The sequence below is a fragment of the Nerophis ophidion genome, linkage group LG19 (genome assembly GCF_033978795.1).
Source record: "Nerophis ophidion isolate RoL-2023_Sa linkage group LG19, RoL_Noph_v1.0, whole genome shotgun sequence".
Lineage (NCBI taxonomy): Eukaryota > Metazoa > Chordata > Actinopteri > Syngnathiformes > Syngnathidae > Nerophis > Nerophis ophidion.
The window spans coordinates 13,598,485-13,624,968 of NC_084629.1; the positions used below are offsets into that span (position 1 = coordinate 13,598,485).

Genomic DNA, 26,484 nt, shown 5'->3' on the forward strand with positions numbered 1-26,484 from the left:
TTTAAAATATTTGGCTTTTTGTCCCTCTCAGCCAAAAAGGTTCCCGACCCCTGGTTTATAGTGTTTAGACAGCTGGAGGGTCCAGATTCAACCTAGATACTTTGTCTGAAAGTCATAGACAAAACAATCTAGAACACACACACACACATATCAGGTGGAAATGCATCCACATGATGTAACCACCAAAGTAGCAACAATATTGTAATTTTGTAAAATTATTAAAGTGTTTTAAGTGCAGATTTATTTTATGTATGTTTTTTAAACAAGCACATAGTGGACGAGTTTACTTCTTTCTTTTTTTTTTACAATGTGTTTATTGCAGCGTCTGCTCTGCTGTGACACACTTCTACCCACACTTGATCCCAAAATATTTGTCCGTGGGTGTTTTTGTTGGTTCTCACAGGAACACAGTCAGGCCCGCCAACCCCAGGGGTCACAGCCGGCTGACCTGTGGGACCGTCAGACCAAGCAAACAACACCATTTCCCATGATATCACTGACTGCACGTTTTCTCAACTGTTTGCAAAGTCATACTGTTGTTTTTTCTTCAGCCAAAAACACAAATAGAGACATCCAAAGAAGCATTTGCTTCTTTTTTTGGCCTCTCTGTTTACATGTCTGGCGTTCCAGCGAACCATTCTTTTTATTTACACAGGCAGCTCCTGCCTGAAGGAGAGGGTTGCTGTAGTAACACAGTTTGACCACTAGATGGGTGTAAAGAACGAGAAATTGAACGCTTCATTAGTGATGAAAACGTGTGAAGCCATATGGAGGAATAAATATATACTTTATGTATGGAAGATATGTAATGTCATGAACATATTCTGATTATACTGTATATTTATTGTATTTAATTGGAAATAAAAGAATCGAATAATGGAATATTGAAAAAATACCTGCAAGAAAAAAATAACGTAATTGGTTTCATATAAAGAACAATTTTTTAAAGTGTAAATTAATGAACAAAATAAGTATTTAAAAAATGAACTATACTAACTTAAAGGGGAAACAGTAATAGCCTAAAGCAGTGGTCCCCAACCACCGGGCCGCAGCCCGGTACCGGGCCGTGGCCCGATTGGTACCGGGCCGCAGAATAATTTTTTATTCATTTTTATATAAAAAAATAAATAAATAAATTTTTAAAAATTGTTTGTTTGTTTTATTATTAAATCAACATAAAAAACACAATATACACTTACAATTAGTGCACCAACCACAAAAAACTCCCTTTTTCATGACAAAAACGTCCCTTTTTCATGACAAAGAAGAAAAAAGAAGAAAAAAAGATACCCCCCATCCCCCACCCCCCGGGCCGTGGGACAAACTATTAAGCGTTGACCGGTCCGCGGATACAAAAAGGTTGGGGACCACTGGCCTAAAGGACAAAATCTGTGTTAGCCCTGCGATGTGCATGGTGGCGACTTGTCCAGGGTGTACTCCACCTTCCATCTGACTGCAGCTGGGATAGCCTCCAACACCCCCGCATCCCCAAAAGAGACATGCGGTAGTAAATGGATGGATTGGATGGAAGGACATAAAAAATAAAAAAGGAAAATTCCCTGAAAAGAAACAAATAATTACATTGAATTTATATTTAAAAAACACCACAATTGTAGGAATACTAATAATAATAATTTCAAAAAATAAAAATGTTTTTGTTAAATAATTAAGAGATTTTTCGATATTTTAGAAAGCCAGTTATTGTTTTCATTTGAGTCTAAATCAAAGTAACTGTTGAATTGAATTCAACACCATGAATTGATTAACATGGACCCCGACTTAATTAAAGTTGAAAAACTTATTCGGATGTTACCATTTAGTTTCAATCAATCAATCAATCCGTTTCGAAAAAAAACTATATTTAAGAAAATTCATTTAAATATACATGAAACATCCATCCATCTTCTTCCGCTTATAGAATAGAATAGAATAGAATAGAATAGAATAGAGTTTTATTGTCATTATTGCAATGAACAGGTTCAAAGAACAACGAAGTTGGAGCAGATCCTCCTAAGGTGCATATACAATACGGTAGTATAAATATTAAAAAAAAGGTAGAGATGACAGATGTATCTATGTATATGTATATATATCCACACAGATGCATATCTGCATGCATATGAATATATATACACACATACATATAACATTATTGCACATTGTAGTCCGAAAAAATTGAAAAAAATTTAAACATTACTAGGGGTGGGCAAATTAATGCGTTAATTATGCGCTAACTCATCAATCTATTAACGCCGACAATTATTTTATCGCACATTTGCGTATGTTGTTTACATGCTTTTATTTTGTTAACGCCTTTTCTTAACAAGCTGGCATCTCCCGGATGTACTTCGGCGTCGAGGGGCTCTTGGTAAAGATGGAACATTTGGCCAAAATACCGGACAATTCTGCAATTGTCATGGCTGGCTTACAGCGTGGTCACTCCGGGATCACTTACGACCGCCAGACAATTCTGAATGTGGATAGAGCGGGCCGTTTTGGACTGAATGACGCGTGCTTGCTAGACCGGGTAGTTAGCATGGGAATACTTTGCCGGCTACATCCAGCGGCCTGTGAAGCAGCGGAGTATATGTGTTGTCTGTCTATTTATGAATAATGCAGACGAGGCGTGTTGGCTGAGTTCTTAACGTTTGCTTTCAGAGCGTGCATATCACAACATACAAGATGCCGTCATGGCGACACAACCTATACCGGGCTACCGCGCATGCTCGTCACTCCTGTTGCATGCTGAATAGGGTAGTTCTTTTTTTCCCTGGCTCATAACATCACAATATAGTACCATGTATATGCGTTCAGTTTATCAAAGCACCAAGCAAACAATCGGAAAATTTCCATCATATCAATTCCTAGATATGGTCATAATTATTTTAAGTGCACTACGCAGAATAAACACAACATTATTAATATTGCTACTACGGATAATTTGATCAAAAATTCCCTAAAACAGCCCACTACCTATAATGTAGGTTTTTTAAACATAAGATCCCTGATAAAAAAAAAAGTTTCTGCTGTTACCTCAGAAATTGCCTGTTCAGATGTTATGATTGTGGCTCAGAGATTTGTATGTAGATTATATTTATTTTCCATAACAAACAGGATAACTTAAATACCCTGGCAGTGGCAATAAGCTTAAATGTTTGTATTTACATTTTTTGAGTTGATTTTCATAAAATATGCTATTTAACTGCTACTGTTTAACAAGGACTGATTTAAATTGTGTTTGCACAACAAATGTTTTGGCGCTTTTGTTCATGTGGGAGAATATTCCAATAAAGGTGCACTACACACTACTTTTGAATTCATTATTGGGCTTTGCGTATACAATGCAGTTAATCGCGATTAATCGGAGAAATAGTGCGATTAACTTCGATTAAAATTTTTAATCGTTGCCCAGCCCTAAACATTACACATGAGGACATGATGGACATATTGTGCTCACGCAGTGCCTGTTTAATGCTACTATGGCTCTTAGGTAAAAGCTGTTTTTTAGTCTATTGGTGCTCGCTTTTAGCACCCTGTAGCGTCTGCCTGAGGGTAGCAGTTCCAGGTGGCTGTGCCCGGGGTGGAATGGGTCTTTCAGGATGCTCTGTGTTTTCCTGAGACAGCGGGAGCTGTACAGGTCAGCCAGGGGGGGGAGGGGGCATCCGATTAACTTCTGGGCGGTCTTTATGACTCTCTGGAGCGCCGTTCTCTCTGCGGCCGTGCAGCTGCTGAATCACACGCAGATGCAGTAGGTCAGGATGCTCTCAACGGAGCACCGGTAGAAGGACACCAGCAGTTCCTGTGAGAGGTGGTTGTTCCTGAAATTCTCAGGAAGTGCAGTCACTGGTGTGCCTTCTTGATGGTAGCCGTGGTGTTGGTGCTCCAGGATAGGTCGTCGGCCAGGTGGACTCCCGGGAAGCGGAAGTCGGAGACCATCTCCATACAGTCACCACTGATGACCAGGGGCAGGATGTCCGTTTTTTTCCTCCTGAAGTCTATGACCAGCTCCTTGGTCTTGGAGGTGTTCAGGGCCAGGTTGTTGACTTTGCACCAATCCGACAGCTTCTCCACCTCGTCCCGATATGCAGCCTCGTCTCCCTCCGAGATGAGCCCCACTACGGTGGTGTCATCCGCAAATTTGAATGATGGAGTTGCTGGAGTGGGCAGGTGTGCAGTCGTATGTGTAGATGGAGTAGAGAAGGGGGCTCAGCACGCAGCCTTGTGGAGAGCCGGTGCTGAGGTACAGGCTTGATGACATGTGGCGACCCAACTGCACCCTCTGTGGGTTGTTGGATAAGAAGTCCTTAATCCACATGCAGATGGAGTTCAAGAGACCCAGGTCTGACAGTTTGGACACCAGTCTATCAGGTACAATGGTGTTAAATGCCGAACTACAATCCACAAAAAGCAGCCGCACGTAGCTCACCCCCGTCTCCAGGTGACCCAGGGAGGAGTGTAGGGCTGTGGCGATGGCGTCCTCTGTGGACCTGTTGGCTCTGTAGGCAAACTGGTGTGGGTCGAGCTCGGGAGGGAGGACTGAGGTGATATGGGTCCGTACCAGCTTCTCGAAGCACTTCATAGCTATAGGTGTAAGTGCCACTGGACGGTAGTCATTCAGGCAGCTGACAGAGTTCTTCTTCGGCACCGGGATTATCCGACGTCGGGTCGCGGGGGCAGCAGCCTAAGCAGGGAAGCCCAGACTTCCCTCTCCCCAGCCAATTCGTCCAGCTCTCCCCGGGGGATCCCGAGGCGTTCCCAGGCCAGCCGGGAGACATAGTCTTCCCAACGTGTCCTGGGTCTTCCCCGTGGCCTCCTACCGGTTGGACGTGCCCTAAACACCTCCCTCCGAAGGCGTTCGGGTGGCATCCTGACCAGAATATACATGAAACTGCTACTGATTAATCTACTGTCACTCAATTTACAAAAATAGTAATACATTTATGATAGTTGATTTATGCCTGGGGTCGGCAACGTGCGGCTCTTTAGCGCCACCAGAATGGCTTCTAGTGGGGGCCCTTAGAGAGATTTTAGGATGTGTTTGTTCACTTTTGTCTAAAAGCGCCAAATTTGGCACAGGTATAGCTCAGGGCATACCTGAATGATTTGGCCAGGGCGCCCACGCTGGTGACCTTTGGGGTCGCAAAAGCGGCTGATCCAATATTGCCACCACCTGAACACGCTTTTGCCTCTACATTTGAACCAAATGAGCTACAAATCCAAACTTGGTGTCCATTTCATGTTTTTTGACAATTAGAAATCCATCCATCCAACCATTCATGTTCCGCTTATCCGAGGTCGGGTCGCGGGGGCAGCTGCCTAAGAATGGAAGCCCAGACTTCCCTCTCCCCAGCCACTTCGTCCAGCTCTTCCCGGGGGATCCCGAGGCGTTCCCAGGCCAGCCGGGAGACATAGTCTTCCCAACGTGTCCTGGGTCTTCCCCGTGGCCTCTTACCGGTTGGACGTGCCCTAAACACCTCCCTAGGGGAGGCGTTCGGGTGGCATCCTGACCAGATGCCCGAACCACCTCATCTGGCTCCTCTCCATGTGGAGGAGCAGCGGCTTTACTTTGAGTTCCTCCCGGATGGCAGAGCTTCTCACCCTATCTCTAAGGGAGAGCCCCGCCACCCGGCGGAGGAAACTCATTTCGTCCGCTTGTACCCGTGATCTTATCCTTTCGGTCATGACCCAAAGCTCATGACCATATGTGAGGACGGGAATGTAGATCGACCAGTAAATTGAGAGCTTTGCCTTCCGGCTCAGCTCCTTCTTCACCACAACGGATCGATACAACGTCCGCATTACTGAAGAAATATGATGGGAAAATCATCTTTATGATCGGGTGTGTCTGGAGGCCTAATTAGCATATTTCCAAGATGGCAGCTATGTAAAAATTAGGTGTACCTTAAATTTTTATACATTTGGCAAACTATTTTAGTTTTGTTGAGCATCAGAAAGACACTGGAATGATCAGATTTATGATCATTTATTTATTACAGCACTTTAATTTCCATATTAACAACGAAGCCATTATATACCAAAGTGTATTGCACATATATTTCAATACAGATAGAATGTAAAGCTACAGATATATTTCATTGTAACATTAGTAAAAGGAAATAAAAGTCAATATTCTTTCTCTACTTTTAGGTTTCTGTTTCGTTTGAAACAGAAACCTAACAGTAGAGAAAGTCAGTGTCTCCCCACTGTTTCTGTTTCAACAGAAACAGAAACCTATATTACAGAGAAGGCTCCGACACTGTTATCCACACAGTGTGATAATAGTTTGGTCCCTCGACAGGCTACTGTTGTGTCTCCTGACTTCTCCTGTTGTGAAAATAATACAGAAGAGCTAATCTATGTACAGTCATTCTACTGCCTAATCCAGGGGTCCCCAAAGCGGTGCCCGCAGGCACCAGGTAGCCCGTAAGGACCAGATGAGTAGTCCGCTGGCCTGTTCTAAAAATAACTCAAATAGCAGCACTTACCAGTGAACTGCCTCTATTTTTTAGATTTTACTTATTTAATAGCAAGCTGGTCTCGCTTTGCTCGACATGTTTAATTCTAAGAGAGACAAAACTCAAATAGAATTTGAAAATCCAAGAAAATATTTCAAGGACTTGGTCTTCTTCACTTGTTTAAATAAATTAATTTCTTTTTTTACTTTGCTTCTTATAACTTTCAGAAAGACAATTTTAGAGAAAAATTAGAACCTTAAAAATGATTTTGGGATTTTTAAACACATACCTTTTTACCTTTTAAATTCTTTCCTCTTCTTTCCTGACAATTTAAATCAATGTTCAAGTATTTTTTTTATTGTGAAAAATAATAAATACATTTTAATTAAATTCTTCATTTTAGCTTCTGTTTTTTCGACGAAGCTAATTTGTGAAATATTTCTTCAAACTTAATACGATTAAAATTCAAAAAAATTCTTCTGGCAAATCTAGAAAATCTGTAGAATCAAATTTAAATCTTATTTCAAAGTCTTTTGAATTTATTTTAAAATGTTTGTTCTGGAAAATCTAGAAGAAATAATGATTCGTCTTTGTTAGAAATATAGCTTGGTCCAATTTGTTATATATTCTAACAAAGTGCAGATTGGGTTTTAACCTATTTAAAACATGTCATCAAAATTCTAAAATTAATCTTAATCAGGAAAAATGACTAATGATGTTCCATAAAAAAAAAATATTTTTTAAAAAAAGATTCAAATTAGCTAGTTCTAGAATTTTGAATTTTAAAGAGTCGAAATTGCAGATAAACTATGTTTCAAAATTTTATTTTTAGTTTTTTCGTGTTCTCTCCTCTTTTAAACTGTTCAATTAAGTGTTTTTTTCATCATTTATTCTCTACAAAAAAACCTTCCGTTAAAAGGAAAAAAAATGTACGACGGAATGACAAACAGAAATACCCATTTTTTTTATACATAAAGATTTATTTATTAAAGGTAAATTGAGCAAATTGGCTATTTCTGGCAATTTATTTAAGTGTGTATCAAACTGGTAGCCCTTCGCATTAATAAGTACCCAAGAAGTAGCTGTTGGTTTCAAAAAGTTTGGTGACCCCTGGCCTAATCTAACACTGTGAAAATCATCAATTTTATTTTCATGTAATGCATTTTTCAGTGTAGCTATTATCAAACAATATGGCCTCCGCATCATCTGTAGTAGTAGCAGCAGCTGCATCAATTGGGACTTACATATGTTGTCTCTGCCAATTACAGTCTGATGACCCCTTACAAACACCCAAAAGCTAAGGATATTTTTATCGCTAGAAAAAGATCTCAAAGATTTCATTGAAATTGCAAATGCTATACCTTCATGTATAAATGTCACAATTGATCAATTGAATGATGGTTCAGGTATCGCATCAACACTTGTGTTAAAAAGGCCAAATACCACAAACGCTGCAGAAGCTACTGTAGCAGTTCTCGTGTTAAAAGGGCTCAAAAGCATTAAGATCATGCTGCCCCCCCCCCCCCCCCCCCCCCTTATTAAGTGCTAGAAAGCTTCGATCAAGTCATCCCCAAACCAGTGGTATTCATTATGTGATATGTGAAGGGGAGGATACGAAAGATCTCCCTCCACAAGGCATTAACGGAATGACCTACCTCTGAGTGTTAGACAAGCCTCCTCTCTTCCTGTTTTTAAATCTCTCTTAAAAACATACTTTTATTCCTTGGCTTTTAACACTGAGTGATATCCATCCTGCAATGGTGCCCCATTATACACCTGCTGTGAACCTGTTTTTATGTTTTATTTATTTATTTTTTATCATGTTCTGTTTGTGTTGTGTTGTTTGCTCGGTCCTCATATTATCTTTTAACCTGCCCATTGTACAGCACTTTGGCTACCCCAGTGGTCAATTTTAAATGTGCTTTATAAATAAAGTTGATTTGATTTAACAGATATTGTTGATTCCAAAATGGAAAACTGGGCAGAATGTATAGTAAAGATGTTAAACTTCATAGGAGATCAATCATCTGATGTGAATGTAGCAGATGTGTACTATCATACCAAATTTTATCTGAACTTGAGGTATGCAGCACAAGTTGCACAACACAAAACATCTTCCAGCATATCAGAAGAAGAAGCGTCGACCAGTGAATCCAGGGAAACCATTGACCCTCTGACCATAGCGCAAATTGTTGCCCTAGTTTAGGATTCAGATTGCTCCTTCACAGTTTCAAATTCAAGGCAACTCTATAGATCCCTTATGAATGAACGTGGACATGTCTGTTGTCATAATGAACCTCACACAACAAGATTCAAGACACATCACCTCTCTTTTCTGCCTGCCTGGAGTGAACACCAGAAAGGGAGGGAGACGTACATTGCAAGCAAGTAAAAAGTGTAGCTAGAGGCCATGATTCCAACCAAATTGATCAAGATGAGGCACTTTTGTTGACAAGGACTGCCTTGGTTTTACACAAGTATTGTTTACAACCAGGACACAAATGTGATGGCACCTTACCTTCCAACTGTCTTACGGTATCTTTCCCTGAACCTTTAATAGTATTCAATGACATTGTCCTTCAAGGACCAGGACTCCTCTAAGCCTATGAAGCTTTGAGGAGTCCTGGTCCAGATGCCGGTACAGCCTATGCCATCCTTCTTCCCTGCGGGTGGAAGAAGTCTTGTAGCGGGCGCTGCAAGTGCTTTAAATCTGGGGTATGTCATTCATATACACATTCTCTTCATATACAAGTATATATTCACACATACACTCATGCAAAAATCACGTTTCATCAAACATATATCAACGTTGTATGCCCTAGGGCAGGGGTGTCAAACTCTGGCCCGCCGTGTCATTTAATTTGGCCCTTGAGGCAATATCAAATTAACATTAGAGCTGGCCCGCCGCTGTAACACCGCATTCACCGCTAATACTCTTACTTGCCAACACTCACGATTTTCCCGGAAGACTCCCAAAGTACAGCGCCCCTCCCAAATTTCATCCCGGACAACAATATTGGGGGTGGGCCTTAAAAGGCATTGCCTTTGACGTTCTCTGCAACCTGTCGCCACGTCCACTTTTCCTCCATACAAACAGCGTGCCGTCCCTGTCACATAATATATGCGGCTTATACACTCACTCAAGTGAATGCAAGGCATAGTTGGTCAACAGCCATACAGGTCACACTGAGGGTGGCCGTGTAAACAACTTTAACACTGTTACAAATATGCGCCACACTGTGAACCCATACCAAACAAGAATGACAAACACATTTCGGTAGAACAGCCGCACCGTAACACAACATAAACACAACAGAACAAATACCCAGAACCTCTTGCAGCACTAACTCTTCCGGGAAGCTACAATATACAACTCCCGCTATCACCAAACCCCGTACACCTCCACCCCGCCGCCGAAAAGAGACATTCAATTTTTTTTTTAAATTCTGATATGCCATTGATATTTTTTGATTATTATTATTAATTGAAACTCGATTTTGCATGTCACTATAAAGTTATATAAGCCTTGCTTGTTCAATATTCAATGCAAAACTTGTTTGGGTCCCTATTAAAAGGTTAATTTGTTCAACCTCGGCCCGCGGCTTAGTTCGGTTTTAAATTTTGGCCCACTCTGTATTTGAGTTTGACACCCCTGCCCTAGGGTAAACTGGGTAACACATGGCATATTGACAAAGCTTAACCCATTGTTACTATAACAATCTACAATATTTATATAGGTTGCCTCTCTCTCTTCCCTTTCATCTTTTGGTATTCCTTTTTTTTTTTCCATTTATTTATTTATTTTTTATTATCTCTCTAGCTATCATTATGTGTACGTATTGTTGCATTTGAACAACTGTATTGTTGATAATAGAGGTAAACTATTGGTTTCGTTCATGATCAATAGCGCTTTTTCAATTGGTATTTATATTGCTCCAGTTTTAGTGAAAAAATGCTCATTGTCATTACTATATTATTATTTATTTCACTAGCTGCTTATTTGCTATCACTTTTACGATCATATTTGTACATATTGTATGTGCTGGTGTTATTCTACTGTTGTTGTTGTTATTGTATTATTTGCTGTTGTTGTTTTTGTCTCTCTGTCTAATCCCCCTCTTTTCCCCACAGTTTCCCCCTCTGTCTTACTTTTTTTTTTTCTCTTTTTATCCCCTCCTGCTCCGGCCCGGCTGCACCAAATGATAATATAAATACATTTAATAAAGTCAAATTCAAATAAGGCAACAAGAGAAGTATCCTACACTTCTCTTTTGTAAAGTAAATCTGAACAGCCGATATGGGCATCTATATCAACTATATGATTTGCCTGAGAAGCTGGACAGGACAAAAAAAAAAAATAAAATAAATAAATAAAAAATCTGGGGTCTGTTGCACCTCATTGTGTGGATTTGAGGGTGCATGCACCAACAATGAGGGTCCAGCACACTAACCTGGATGCGCACACTTGGTGCAGCTTTTGTCAATTAATTGGGGAACAAAAACAACAACAACCCCACCCCTCAAAAAAAAAATTAAAAAAGGGAAAAAAGAAGACAGCCTCCACGTAGCCAGAGTAGTTGTTGCCCTTTAAGCGAAACCAATGTCTTCAAAATGTCACAACCACAATCCGCCCCAGGCGACATTTCATATAAACATTAGAATGGAATCGTGCATGTTGCACCAGGTTTTACTCATAACAATGCCTAAGTTATGTCCAATGTCTTCAGAATAGCAACACATCACTTGGAAATATGCAAATTAGGGCTCTAAACACATCCAAAAATAAAAATGAGCATTCCAACACATTTCTAATTGTGAAAACACATGAAATAGACACCAAGTTTACATTTGTAGCTCATATGTTTCAAAGCTATTACAAGTGGCGCCCATATTTGATTGGCCGCTGTGGCGACCCCAAAGGTCGCTGTATCATTTAAGTTGCTGTATCATTTAAGTATGCCCTGAGCTACACCTGTGCCAAATTTGGCGCTTTTAGACAAAAGTGAACGAAAATATCCCCAGGGGCCTCCACTATTCCTGGAGCTTTTCAAAAATGTGTGAAAATGGAAAAGGCTGAGGGAAAAAAAACATGTTTTGTTTTAATATGGTTTCTGTAGGAGGGCAAACATGACACAAACCTTCCTATTTGTTAGAAATCCCACTGTTTACATTAATAATGCTTCACTGATGAGCGTATTTGGCGTGCACCATTTGTCCTCCTAATTTCGGAAGTCCTTGAACGCACCGTAGTTTGTTTACATGTACAACTTTCCTTGATGCTGCCACAGAAAGACGTGTTTTATGCCACTCCTTCTTTGTCTCTATTTGTCCATCTAACTTTTTAAGCTGTGCGTGAATGCACAAAGGTGAGCTTTGTTGATGTTATTGACTTGTGTGGAGCGCTAATCAGACATATTTAGTCACTGCATGACTGCAACCTAATCGATGCTAACATGAAATTTATGTCAGATGTATGGACATAATGCATCATTATGCCTCGTTTGTAGGTATATTTGAGCTCATTTTATTTGCAGCTTCCGTTCACTTCAACTTGGACACGCAAATCTTTACCTTTGGCCATTCTAAGCCAGTAATTTCCAGGAGTTATCACAACCTCTGAAAAGCCTACGTGTTACAATGTTTTCCAATGTCGCAAAAATGTGTAGAATAAATATTACATTTCAACATTTGTGTCAACAAAGATTTGCGTCAGCCTGCGACACATAGTCATTTTGATAGTAGGCTAATATAGACACTTACAAAATGTGTTGCCTTCATTATAACACTTATATAAGGCCTTACATTTTGGGGGGGGCTCCAGACAGATATTTTTTGTTGTTGTATTTTTGGTCCTGTATGGCTCTTTCAACATTTTGGGTTGCCGACCTCTGGTTTAAGCAATGCCAAATATATTATTTATTTGTCTCCTTCCTATTTTAGGGTACCCATGGGCCTGTTGGTCCTCAAGGCATCACGGGACCCCCAGGGAGACCAGGAGATCCAGGCATCGAAGGACCAAAGGGGGAGAAAGGTGACGCTGGCCGAGGTGGCACAATGGGCCCTAAAGGAAACACGGTAAAAAAAAAATGCATCTGTTATTATCTTTATGTCTATATGCAATTTCTCATGTACTGTATTATTTCCCCCTAGGGAATGACTGGTGTACCTGGCTTCTCTGGAAACGATGGGATTCCAGTAAGGACCCTATTTTCAAGAGTTTTCTAAAGCAGTGGTCCCCATGCAACCATCTGTACTGGTCCATGACGCATTTGCTACCAGGCTGCAGAGAAACATTAATTAATTTATAAAGGACTTCATTTTCTCTGACTTAGCTTCTTTGGCTTGTCCCACTAGACCAGGGGTGTCAAACTTGTTTTCATTGAGGGCCACACCACAGTCATGGCTTTTAACAGTAAATAATTAACAAATTTGCCTATGAATTAAAATAATTTACATTTGTTTTACGTATAGAGTAAAAAAAAAAAAAAGCCAATTTTACCACTGTTTTTTACAAAAAAAAACTAGCAGCTTAGGCCAGTAAAATATTGTACTGTAAAATATATGGTGTTTTTTTTAATTATTATTATTTTTACAACATATTACTGTTCATAGAAATATATTACTGGTTTAATTTTATTTTGGCAACTCAGATGCCATTTTTTTAGCATAATAAGATGTGGTGCCATAAAATCATCAACCGTGGATTTCATAGTAAAAAAAGCAAATTAAAAAAACCTGACAGCTCAGTCGACAGAATTTTACTGTAAATAAACAAACATTGGTCGTTTTTTTTTTCCACATTTCAGTAATATGCTGTAAAAAAAAAAAAACTCCCAAAATTTTACAGTAAAATCTATTGGTCATTTTTATTGTGTACACTTTGATGGATAACTTGCTTTGAAATCATAAGATAAGCCGATATTTAGGTATTTATTTGGATTTTGACCAACAAAGTTAGATAATATAATATTTCTTGCAATATTTGTTTTCCCTGTCAAACTACAGAAAAATGCTAATACCTTTTAGTAGGAAAATATGAAAGTAGAGAAAGAAAATATAAGGTATTTTATTGAAACATTATTTCCAGGCTTTAGCTGGCCATGTAAAATGACGTGGAAGGCCTGATCTGGAGTTTGACACCTGTGCACTAGACACACCAAAAAGCTTGTTTAAAGATGTACAATAAAACTCCTCATGGGAAATTGCCATTTGTTATAATTGATAATGCATATGTTCCTTGACTGCGCTTAAATGTAGAATATATGTAGAATATATTTATACTATTCATATATTATATATATATCCATCCATCCATTTTCTACCGCTTATTCCCTTTCGGGGTCGCGGGGGGCGCTGGCGCCTATCTCAGCTACAATCGGGCGGAAGGCGGGGTACACCCTGGACAAGTCGCCACCTCATCGCAGGGCCAACACAGATAGACAACATTCACACTCACATTCACACACTAGGGCCAATTTAGTGTTGCCAATCAACCTATCCCCAGGTGCATGTCTTTGGAAGTGGGAGGAAGCCGGAGTACCCGGAGGGAACCCACGCATTCACGGGGAGAACATGCAAACTCCACACAGAAAGATCCCGAGCCTGGATTTGAACCCAGGACTGCAGGACCTTCGTATTGTGAGGCAGACGCACTAACCCCTCTGCCACCGTGAAGCCCTTATTATATATATATGTTATATATTATTTTCATTGTCTATTGTGAGCGAACTGTGGTGCTGAATTTCCCCCAGGGATCAATAAAGTACTTTCTATTCTATTCTATTCGATAACTTTGTGACATGATCCAATGCACATTAATGAACATATCAGACAGAAAAGTGACAGATTGTAGCCAAAGGCTGACTTCCATCTGCATCTCATTGCAAAGAAACACTAATTCAGCGTTATAGTGAGTTGTATTTTTCATGCACTTATTCTTGCTGTGTTTATCTGGCACAAGTGGAAAGCCGGTCCCTGAAAATAATGCCTACATTAAACCGGTCCGTGGTGGAAAAAAGGTTGGGGACCACTGTTGTAAAGTACAATAAAATATTCATTATTCCGCTCCTCAGGGCCATCCTGGAAGCGCTGGACCCAGGGGGAAGCCTGGAGCAGACGGCTGTAACGGAACACACGGAGAATCCGGCTTCCCGGGTCTGCCCGGCCGTGACGGAGCGCCCGGTTTCCCCGTAAGTAAACACCACTTGTGTTTTATTAGCTGCGTGTCTCACTTTGTCCTGTGTGTCCTGTCAGGGACAACTGGGCAGGAAGGGGGAGAAGGGCGACACCTTGGACGTGGCCGTGTACATACGGAGATTCAGGGTGAAGTTTGGAAGAACAACACAACTCTTATGAAGTGTCTTTGCATGAATATTTGCGTGATCTCTCCACAGGGCGATCCAGGCACACCAGGCGCTAATGGAATATATGTAAGACACATTGTATGTTTTTAACCTCGCTGATTTCATGATAAATATTCATGTGTGGTATTTGACAGGGTCCTACAGGCAATATAGGACGGCAGGGCAACCCTGGCCTCACAGGACCAAAGGTAAAAATAATGTTATGTATTTGTGCTAAGAACAGGGTTCGTACGGGTGCTTAAAAACCTTGAAAATGCTTGGATTTTAATGTGTTTTCAAGGTTTGAAAAATGCTTGAATTTTGGGTATTTCTCAGCAATCTGACTCAATAGGCTAATTATAAAAAGGAAAACAATAAAATAAGTTTCTTTGAAAATGAAAGCTACACGCTTGATCTAACATTATCAATCAATCAATCAATCAATGTTTACTTATATAGCCCTAAATCACTAGTGTCTCAAAGGGCTGCACAAACCACAACACAAACCACAACGACATCCTCGGTAGGCCCACATAAGGGCAAGGAAAACTCACACCCAGTGGGACGTCGGTGACAATGATGACTATGAGAACCTTGGAGAGGACAAAAGCAATGGATGTCGAGCGGGTCCAACATGATACTGTGAAAGTTCAATCCATAGTGGATCCAACACAGCCGCGAGAGTCCAGTCCAGAGCGGATCCAACACAGCAGCGACATTAGCCCTTACATTAGGTTGTTGTCATGCTAGAGCAGTATATACGGCTCCCTGTCGCCCCCAAGAGGACAGTGGTGCATTGGTCCATCATGTCGTTTTAATGAACATTGGATGGAAATTATTAGTCCTTTATTGGACTTTTTTGTACTGTGAAGGTCATGTAATGTATAATTTGTAACCTTTTTCACAGCTTAGAGCTGAGTTAATATGAATGATTTTGTAGTTTTCACACAACAGGGTTGTATGCATTCCTGCTCTATTATTTTCGTTGTTTGTTTAACTTGTCTGGCTCCCTCGGTGAAAGCAAAAAAAAGTTAACTTGTGTCTTTTTGTTCATTTGTTATCATAGCCACAGATATAAGGCTAGATATGCCTACTTTAAGTTAAAGTTGAAGTGCCAATAATTGTCACACACACACTAGATGTGGCGGAATGAAAGGTGACTAAGGTGTTGTGAATCAAACAAAATATTTTCCTTCAATGTATTATCCTTATATAATGTGGAACAGTTTTGTTAATAAATGAGTAAAATCGACATTTCGAGAGTGCGTTCATTTTAAATGATGTAAATAATTCAATGTATATACTCTGATGATTAACTTGTGTGATGACTGTATTATGCTGATACAAACGTAGTATATATTTGTACCATGAATTGATTAACGTGGACCCCGACTTAAACAAGTTGAAAACTTATTCGGGTGTTACCATTTAGCGGTCAATTGTACGGAATTGCTCAGAGAGTATGGGGTACCGGACTGTCTTATTGTGGCAGTCCGCTCCCTGTACGATCAGTGTCAGAGCTTGGTCCGCATTGCTGGCAGTAAGTCGGACACATTTCCAGTGAGGGTTGGACTCCGCCAAGGCTGTCCTTTGTCACCGATTCTGTTCATACCTTTTATGGACAGAATTTCTAGGCGCAGCCAAGGCGTTGAGGGGATCCGGTTTGGTGGCCACGGGATTAGGTCTCTGCTTTTTGCAGATGATGTGGTCCTGATGGCTTCATCTGGCCGGGATCTTCAGCTCTCACTGGATCGGTTCGCAGCCGAGTGTGAAGCGACCGGAATGAGAATCAGCACCTCCAAGTCCAAGTCCATGGTTCTCGCCCGGAAAAGGGTGGAGTGCCATCTCCGGGTTGGGGAGGAGACCCTGCCCCAAGTGGAGGAGTTCAAGTACCTAGGAGTCTTGTACACGAGTGGGGGAAGAGTGGATCGTGAGATCGACAGGCGGATCGGTGCGGCGTGTTCAGTAATGCGGACATTGTATCGATCCGTTGTGGTGAAGAAGGAGCTGAGCCGGAAGGCAAAGCTCTCAATTTGCCGGTCGATCTACGTTCCCATCCTCACCTATGGTCATGAGCTTTGGGTCATGACCGAAAGGATAAGATCACGGGTACAAGCGGCCGAAATGAGTTTCCTCCGCCGGGTGGCGGGGCTCTCCCTTAGAGATAGGGTGAGAAGCTCTGCCATCCGGGAGGAACTCAACGTAAAGCCGCTGCTCCTCCACATCGAGAGGAGCCAGATGAGGGGGTTCGGGCATCTGGTCAGGATGCCACCCGAACGCCTCCCTAGGGAGGTGTTTAGGGCACGTCCAGCTGGTAGGAGGCCACGGGGAAGACCCAGGACACGTTGGGAAGACTATGTCTCCCGGCTGGCCTGGGAACACCTCGGGATCCGACCTCGGATAAGCAGAAGATGATGGATGGATGTACGCAATATGTACTGTACTATGCAATCTACTACTAAAAGTTTCAATCAATCAATCAAGCGTGTATTTATATCACATTATGTAGTTTACAAGCACAAATACGGTGTGAATCAATCTGTGCTGTTCAATGTCATCGAGTGCTGGAAGAAAAAGAACAAGAAATGTGAAAAACAACACAAATGGAGACACGTTTGTAAACACCAATGACATTGAATAGTCCACAGCAGGGGTCTCAGACACACGGCCCGCGGGCCAATTGCGGTCCGCGAGACATTATTTTGCGGCCCCCACCTTAATATGAAAGTTTAATGTTAATGCGGCCCGCAAGTTTTATATGAATACCGCTTGATAGCGTTGTGTGCGGAGCTGAAGGAATCCACCAATCACGGTGTGGTATGTGGCTCTCGAGGGCCAAACATTGACGTTATTTGCGTGATGCAAGCGGAGAAACTTTTTGCCGTTTTTCCACTAGACCCGCGCGTGCTCTTCCTCCTACACTCTCTCTGTCACACTGTGTGTGTGTCTTTGTCTCGCTTCCTCCCCCGGAGCCGGGGAGACGAGCGGATCGGTAGCTTCCGAAGCACTCCGCCGAAGGGCCGAGCGACAATACAAAACTGATGCACTGGACCCTAGTGCTGATACCCTGACAGAGCGAATTGGACGTGTAAAACGTTAGTCGTTCAGGGGTAATTGTGCTAACGTAACTGTAAAGTCCACGGCGAGCCCCCCCCCCTTACCCCTCTCCCGTTGGTTCCAGACCGAGACAATTTTTGTTATTTGGGTTCAAAATGGCTCTTTCAATGTTCTGGGTTGCCTACCCCTGCGTTAGTAGAAAAGCGGCAAATGAGTGAAAGCGACAGAAACGTTGCCATGGAGACGAGGGTTTTCTTACATGCCTGGCTGCAGTCACATCGCGACACCTGTTAATCCATCAGTAATAACAGTCCCCGATAACCTGGACCAATTCAAACCGTTATTTATTTTTAATTCTTTAATTTGCATTGCCTCATATTACTTAATTCTCATTTTGTTTCATTTCTATTTTGATTTTAGTTTGTGTTGAAAATAAAAATAAAGACATTTAAAAATATTTTTAAGTAATCTTTTCTTGCGGCCCAGCCTCACTCATACTCTGCATCCAGTGGCCCCCAAGTAAATTGAGTTTGAGACCCAATGTCTACAGAAACACTGCTTTATTTTCTATGCCCCATTCAGTTATTGATAACTCCTGGTTCAATGTTAGGCTTAGGTTTTAGCAGATTTTCCGTATTTTTCCTACAGACAGCCTTTGGTGACCTCAAACAACAAGGCTATGGATGGATTCACACTGGTTTTCGCCTTTTGAAGGTTACCGTAAAAACTGGGAAATTAATCCTGAAAGCCCTTAAAAAGTGCTTGAATTCGGCCATGGAAAAGGTGTACGAACCCTGTAATAAGTGCTGTAATTCTAAATTGTGTCTTCTCCTAGGGTCCGCCGGGGCCCCCAGGTCCACCTGGTCCAAAGGTAACGTGTCTATTTGTATGTTTGTTGCAGTACGAGAGTGTTGTTCCACATATTGTGTTTTTTGCCCAGGGCACCATGACGAAGGTGTTCAAGGGGGTTAAAGGCAGCCAGGTGAGACTTTTAACTAGAGGTGTACCGGTAGGTTTTCCTCGATATTGGAGCCTAGCGTATCGGCCAATGCCGAAATTAATGTGATACGATAACACGAATCATAATACACACTTTTATTGCTCTGTCGTGTGGAAGCTTGATTAAGTGCAATTACTCAAACAGAACAATGGTCGGTATGAAAAACACTAACCATGTTATTTTTAACTGTATGAAATGGACTATTTGCCTTAAAATTCAAGTGAAGTTGGAACTGTTGGGTTTTTTGGTGACACCTAGGGGTCACAATAATCCATTAAGTTAAGGTCATGACGCAGGAAATTGATTGATGCGGACACGTTTGTTACTGGATACTTGCTAATATCGTTTTACCTTGGAGACATTGTATCTTTTTTTTTTTTTGGCGACACCAAGTGGCCACAATAATTAATTAAGTTAAGCAGGAAGTTGACTGATGCGAACCCGTTTGTTGCTGGATACTTGCTATTATTACGCTTCTGTCTTGGAGACTTTGTATTTGTCAGTAATATGCAACTATAATTACTTGACACTTATTTACATTGACAAATTGGGTGTTTTAGACTGCAATATTGTTCAATTCAGGACACGTATTATGCACGTCGATACGATAAGAGAGCCTTGAGTACTGGCCATTACTAATATTGTGTCAAAGTTATTTGGTGATGAAGGGGATGGAGGCAGGCATGGAATGAGAAAACATGATTTAATTAAATACTACGACAAAACCAAAACCAAAAGGGTACAAAAACAAAGCGCGCACGAGGCGGATAACAAACTAAGGGAGCTAGCACTGGAGCTAGAAAACAAAAATAGCATGGAAAACATAAGTAGTACTTGGAAAACAAAACGGGAGCAAGGAGCAAAAGACAGTAAGCCAAAAACCGCAATCAAATAAAGCTTACCGCAACGCTGCATTGACAAGACAGGATACGACACGACAGGTAGCAAAGACAAGTGCGACATGTGGCAACGACAATGATCCAGCAACTGACACAAGACAAAGCAGGTACAAATAGGAGCGGGCTGATTGGCAACAGGTATGAACAGGTGCCAATCAGCCGCAGCTGAGGAGGAACACAGCACTCCGGGAACAAGACAGGAAGCTGACAAAATAAGAGCACTAACAGGAACTAAGGACAGGAAATACTAAACACACAGGAGAAACTAAAACACAAACAAACTGTCAGTGGCAAGCCTGACATATTGATTAGATATGATATCAGCACGGGTCATAGATATTTTTATAATGTGGTAGATAGGGAAGTTAGAAAACTTGATCAAGTGGAATGACACAAACAGAGAGCAATGGTAGGTATGAAAAACACTAACCAATTTAATATTAACTGTCTGGTGTGGACTTATGTTATTTTGTCAAGTTGAACTGGAGTGGTAATTGTATTTTGGCGACACCTACTGGCCAAAAAAATTAAGTTAAGCAGCAAGGTGAGTGATGAGGACACTTTTGCTACTGAATCATTTCTAAAACACTGCAATATGCATTTTTTATTATTTGAAACTTGTCTATATTGACAAATGTTTTTTTAGATTGCAATATCGTTCAATTAAGGACACTTATTACGTATGTTTAGCTTGTGTGCTATTGTGTGCTTAGCTGTTGTGGAGCTGCACGCTCCTATTAGCCTATACAATAAATACAAAGAAATACAAAAACCAACCGTGTGTGCTTATTGGAGGACATTTAGATGTTAACTAATGCGCTACAGGACTGCTTATATCGGCGAGTTCACTTACAAGCCAATATAATTGCTGATATCGGACCGATGTCAATATCTGATCAGGATACCCTAACTTTTAACATTTTCAAACGGTGGCCTCCGCTTTAAAGGCCTACTGAAATGAGATTTTCTTATTTAAAGAGGGATAGCAGGTCCATTCTATGTGTCATACTTGATCATTTCGCGATATTGCCATATTTCTGCTGAAAGGATTTAGTAGAGAACATCCACGATAAAGTTTGCAACTGGAGAAAAGCCCTGCCTCTACCGGAAGTCGCAGACGATGACGTCACATGTTGATGGCTCCTCCTATATTCACATTGATTTTAATGGGAGCCTCCAACAAAAAGAGCTATTCGGACCGAGAAAACGACAATTTCCCCATGAATTTGAGCGAGGATGAAAGATTCGTGTTTGAGGATATTGATAGCGAAAAAAAAAAAGGAAAAAAAAACCGCGATTGCATTGAGACGGGGGCTTCATCGTGGCAGAGGGGTTAGTGCGTCTGCCTCACAATACGAAGGTCCTGCAGTCCTGGTTTCAAATCCAGGCTCTGGATCTTTCTGTGTAGAGTTTGCATGTTCTCCCCGTGAATGCGTGGGTTCCCTCCGGGTACTCCGGCTTCCTCCCACTTCCAAAGACATGCACCTGGGGATAGGTTGATTGGCGACACTAAATTGGCCCTAGTGTGTGAATGTGAGTGTGAATGTTGTCTGTCTATCTGTGTTGGCCCTGCGATGAGGTGGCGACTTGTCCAGGGTGTACCCCGCCTTCCGCCCGATTGTAGCTGAGATAGGCACCAGCGCCCCCCGCGACCTTAAAAGGGAATAAGCGGTAGAAAATGGATGGATGGATGCATTGAGACGGATTCAGATGTTTTTAGAGACATTTACTAGGATAATTCTGGGAAATCCCTTATCTTTCTATTGTGTTGCTAGTGTTTTAGTGAGTTTAACAGTACCTGATAGTCGGAAGTGTACGTCCACGGCCGGGTGTTGACGCGCAATTTCTCGGGGAAGTCGACGGCAGCTGTATGGGCGGCACAAGCTCAGCTGATATCCGGTAAGTGGCGACTTTTTAACCACAATTTTCTCACCGAAACCTGATGGTTGATATTCGGTTGGGATCCATGTCCGCTCTGATCCATAGTAAAGTTTCACCTCTGTGAATTTTAAACAAGGAATCAGCTGCATGGACGGCGCAAGCTGCAGGCGATGAGAAAATTCCTCCTTGCTCCTTGTAAGAGGCGACTTTTTACCACAATTTTCTCACCGAAACCTGCCGGTTGACAAGTGGTCGGGATCCATGTTCGCTTGACCGCTCTGATCCATAGTAAAGCTTCACCTCCGGGAATTTTAAACAAGGAAACACTGTGTGTTTGTGTGGCTAAAGACTAAAGCTTCCCAACTCTGTCTTTCTACTTTGACTTCTCCAATATTAATTGAACAAATTGCAAAAGATTCAGCAACACAGATCTCCAAAATACTGTGTAATTATGTCGTTAAAGCAGACGACTTTTAGCTGTGTGTGTGCGCAGCGCTCAAACTTCCTAAAAACCCGTGACGTCACGCGTACACGTCATCATTACGCGACATTTTCAAGAAAAAAGTCCCGTGAAATTTAAAATTGCAATTTGGTAAACTAAAAAGGCCGTATTGGCATGTGTTGCAATGTTAATATTTCATCACTGATATATAAACTATCAGACTGCGTGGTCGGTAGTAGTGGGTTTCAGTAGGCCTTTAATACAGGCAGTGCCTAAATTAAACACTAAGTGGTGCCATCTACACCTCCAATAATCACACAGGGAACAAAATACACCTTGGTATGCTCTAACAGCTGTACAGCATGTGCAAATTGGATTAGATTTAACTTCGCCAGAGCACTTATTCCACACTGATTGGACTTGTCGCTAACAGTATTAAAAATGACAGACACCATGCCACATTGATATTGATTTGATCCAATTAAGAGGTGCAAACCGACTCGAAGACACAATGAAAAAATATATATGATGCTGCTGTTTAATGAATAATATATAAATATATAAACGTGTATTAGTGTTGTCCCGATACCAAACTTATTTCGATACTTTTTGGTACTTTTCTAAATAAAGGGCACCACAAAATTTGCATTATTGGCTTTATTTGAACAAAAAATCTTAGGGTAAATTAAACATATGTTTAATGCAAGTTTGTCCTGAAATAAAATAGTGAACATACTAGACAACTTGTCTTTTTGTAGTAAGTAAACAAACAATGGCTCATAATTAGTCTGCTGACGTATGCAGTCACATATTGTGTCATTTCTCATTCTATTATTTTGTCAAAATTACTAAGGACGAGTGGTAGAAAATTAATTATTAATCTACTTGTTCATTTACTGTTAATATCTGCTTACTTTCCGTTTCAACATGTTCTACCTACACTTTTAAAATGTAATAATCTCTTATTCTTCTGATGTTTGATACTTTGCATTAGTTTTGGATGATACCACAATTTTGGGTATCAATCCGATACCAAGTCATAACAGGATCATACATTGGTCATATTCAAAGTCCTCATGTGTCCAGGGACATATTTCCTGAGTTTATAAACATAATATACATTTTTTTTTAAACGAAAGATGATGTTGTGATGCCAAGAAATATTGACGTAATCATAGCAGTATTGACTAGATATGCTGTTCAACTTGATATAATTACAGTGGAAGTTAGGTGTAGAGCCACCAATGGCGTCTGTTTACATTTTGACGCCGGTGACCTACGATGTGTAGTGAATCATGTTTATCTATTCCTCGTCCTGCAGTGATAATGGTACTTGTATGAAACATACTTTATTTGTCGCCATGGAGGCGAGGATTAGTGATTTAGAAGTAACTAAAACACTGCCGATTGGGGCTGAACTTTACCCGCTAGCTAGCTAGCCATGTCTTAAAGGTCTACTGAAAGGACATTTTCTTATTTAAACTGGGATAGCAGGTCTATTCTATGTGTCATACTTGATCATTTCGCGATATTGCCATATTTTTGCTGAAAGGATTTAGTAGAGAACATCGACGATAAAGTTCCCAACTTTTGGTGCTGATAAAAAAGCCTTGCCTTTACCAGAAGTAGCAGACAATATGCGCGTGACGTCACGGGTTGTGGAGCTACTCACATCTGAACATTGTTTACAATCATGGCCACCAGCAGTTAGAGCGATTCGGACCGAGAAAGCGACGATTTCCCCATTAATTTGAGCGAGGATGAAAGATTTGTGGACGAGGAAAGTGAAAGTGAAGGACTACAAAAAAAAAAGACTATACAGTGGAAGCGATTTAGATGTTATTAGACAAATTTACTAAGATAACTCAGGAAAATCCCTTATCTGTTAATTGTGTTACTAATGTTTGAGTGAGATTATATGGTCGTACCTGTGCAACCTGAAGGTCGACGGGTGGTGGGGATGCCCATCTCTGCCCTTCGCAAGGGACCCTCTTCGAAACACGATCTTTCGAAATGATCGCTGCATAATACACTGTACTTTGTGTGTGTGGTCCAATCCAACCGTGTTCGCTTGACCGCTCTGTTCCATAGTAAAGCTTCACCGTCATCTTTCGGGAATGTAAACAATGAAACACCGGCTGTGTTTGTGTTGGCAAAGGCGGCCGCAATACACCGCTTCCCACCTACAGCTTTCTTCTTTGACGTCTCCATTATTCATTGAAAAAATTGCAAAAGATTCAGCAACAAAGATGTCCAGAATACTGTGGAATTTGGCGATGAAGACAGACGACTTATAGCTGGGAATGGAGCTGGGAAAAAATGTCCTCTAAAATGCGTGACGTCACGCGCACGCGTCATCATACCACGACGTTTCAGCAGGATACTTCCGCGCGAAATTTAAAATTGCAACTTACGCCCGATTGTAGCTGAGATAGGCGCCAGCGCCCCCCGCGACCCCGAAAGGGAATAAGCGGTAGAAAATGGATGGCTGGATGGATAGTAAACTAAAAAGGCCGTATTGGCATGTGTTGCAATGTTAATATTTCATCATTGATATATAAACTATCAGACTGCGTGGTGGGTAGTAGTGGGTTTCAGTAGGCCTTTAAAGCACCTCTTCTTTAGGGCATTGTAGTGTTATAACTTTTGTTAGTTGTTAAGCCAAAATGCGTCCATTGTCCTTTTTCTGTCTACACACTGTGTCTGTTTGCAAGTCCTCGATGATTGTGCGCTACTGAACATGCTCGTCTGCTCGTAAACTAGCCTTGGCATAGTAGTAATTGTTCAAGTATTTTCATAGCTTAAGCTGAAATAAAGCCCTTTAACATGAAATAACACTTACGTAGTTGTGTGAATGATTCAGAACATTCACGTTTTTTTTTTCCTCTTCTCCAGATTTTGCTACCACAAGTGGTGTAAAAGTGTATTACAAGTACTGCTGCGGCCCATACGGACCACAGCTGAGAAAAATATATGTGGTATATATGACAGATGTCATGGAGCCCACATTTGCGAATTTTTAATGAAACCGTTATTTAAGTAACTAGATGGTACAATTCGGGATGAGTTTTTAAAGGCCTACTGAAACCCACTACTACCGACCACGCAGTCTGATAGTTTATATATCAATGATGAAATATTAACATTGCAACACATGCCAATACAGCCTTTTTAGTTTACTAAATTGCAATTTAAAATTTCCCGTGAGTTTCTTGTTGAAAACGTTGCGGACTGTAAGGAAATATTTGCGCTGCACCAAACACGGCTAAAAGTCATCTCTGTTCATGGCGTAATTACACAGTATTTTGGACATCTGTGTTGCTGAATCTTTTGCAATTTGTTCATTTAATAATGGAGACTATAAAGAACAATGCTGTTGGTGGAAAGCGGTGTATTGCAGCTGTCTTTAGCACCGAGACATAGCCGGTGTTTCTTTGTTTGATGTGAAGCAGAGCGGTCAAGCGAACATGTTTTCTCACCGTCAACCAGCATGTTTTTGGATGGGGAAATTGTGATATATATCTTACCGGAGACATCCATGGATTATTCGTCGTCCTGCAGCAGCTGTCATGTCAAAAAGGCCGCTGTGAGCTTGGCTCCTCGGCTTTTCTCTGAGACACTGCATGTTCACCGCAGCCATCCGACCTCGAGGTATGTCTTTACAATCTTTAAAATCTCACTAAAACACTATTAAAACAATAAGCAGATAAGATAAAGTAAATGTGTCAAAAAACATCTGAATCGCTCACAATGCAATCACCGTTTCTTTCTTTTTTTTACTTATTTTATAATTTTTTTACTAGTCCTTAGCTATCAATATTCTCGCTCAAATTAATGGGGAAATTGTCGTTTTCTTGGTCCGAATAGCTGTTTTTGTTGGAGGCTCCCATTATAAACAATGTGAGGATGTGAGGAGCCCTTACACCGGTGACGTCATCGTCCGCGACTTCCGGTACAGGCAAGGCTTTTTTATTAGCGACCAAAAGCTGCGAACTTTATCGTCGATGTTCTCTACTAAATCCTTTCAGCAAAAATATGGCAATATCTCGAAATGATCAAGTATGACACATAGAATGGACCTGCTATCCCCGTTTGAATAAGAAAATCTTATTTCAGTAGGCCTTTAATTGTTATTATTGTTTATTTGTTTTTATTCAAACAACACTGAATATGGTGCATACAATTTTGTTGTACTCTCTATAATGGCAATAAAGATTATTATTTAAAAGCGGCCCATATTTGAGGGGACAGCGTAGATTCATGATCGACGTCATGCTTATGTGTCGTCTTCCTTGCACCACAGGGGGAGATCGGACCCCCAGGGAACCCGGGTAACTCCACTCATCCCCACACTCTGCCCCCTTATGGACCTTTGGTTTGTACATTCACTCGTTACAGCTTTAAACTA

The 26,484-nt window shown here is 41.1% G+C and overlaps 1 protein-coding gene and 2 long non-coding RNA genes across 5 annotated transcripts in view; 1 reads left to right on the forward strand and 2 right to left on the reverse strand.

Moving 5' to 3' along the window:
* The window catches only part of col4a2 (collagen, type IV, alpha 2), a 138,766-nt gene that overhangs the window by 95,408 nt on the left and 16,874 nt on the right, over positions 1 to 26,484 (forward strand). For all 3 annotated transcript variants that reach the window (XM_061879197.1, XM_061879195.1, XM_061879198.1), the window contains 9 exons: positions 12,396 to 12,530; positions 12,606 to 12,650; positions 14,528 to 14,644; positions 14,709 to 14,777; positions 14,849 to 14,884; positions 14,953 to 15,006; positions 18,690 to 18,725; positions 18,795 to 18,836; positions 26,380 to 26,451. In XM_061879197.1, coding sequence (XP_061735181.1) covers positions 12,396 to 12,530; positions 12,606 to 12,650; positions 14,528 to 14,644; positions 14,709 to 14,777; positions 14,849 to 14,884; positions 14,953 to 15,006; positions 18,690 to 18,725; positions 18,795 to 18,836; positions 26,380 to 26,451 — 606 coding nt within the window. The remainder of the gene's footprint in view (positions 1 to 12,395; positions 12,531 to 12,605; positions 12,651 to 14,527; positions 14,645 to 14,708; positions 14,778 to 14,848; positions 14,885 to 14,952; positions 15,007 to 18,689; positions 18,726 to 18,794; positions 18,837 to 26,379; positions 26,452 to 26,484) is intronic.
* On the reverse strand, positions 1,936 to 7,967 carry LOC133537990 (uncharacterized). The gene is made up of 2 exons (XR_009802910.1): positions 4,427 to 7,967; positions 1,936 to 4,341 (listed from the first exon to the last, which is right to left on the reverse strand). It is a non-coding gene; the product is annotated as an uncharacterized LOC133537990 (long non-coding RNA).
* LOC133537989 (uncharacterized) overlaps positions 7,994 to 26,484 on the reverse strand; it is a 31,359-nt gene continuing 12,868 nt past the window's right edge. Inside the window, exons 3-4 of the long non-coding RNA XR_009802909.1 lie at positions 12,622 to 12,735; positions 7,994 to 12,516 (exon numbers count right to left, since the gene is read on the reverse strand). This is a non-coding gene — a long non-coding RNA (uncharacterized LOC133537989). The remainder of the gene's footprint in view (positions 12,517 to 12,621; positions 12,736 to 26,484) is intronic.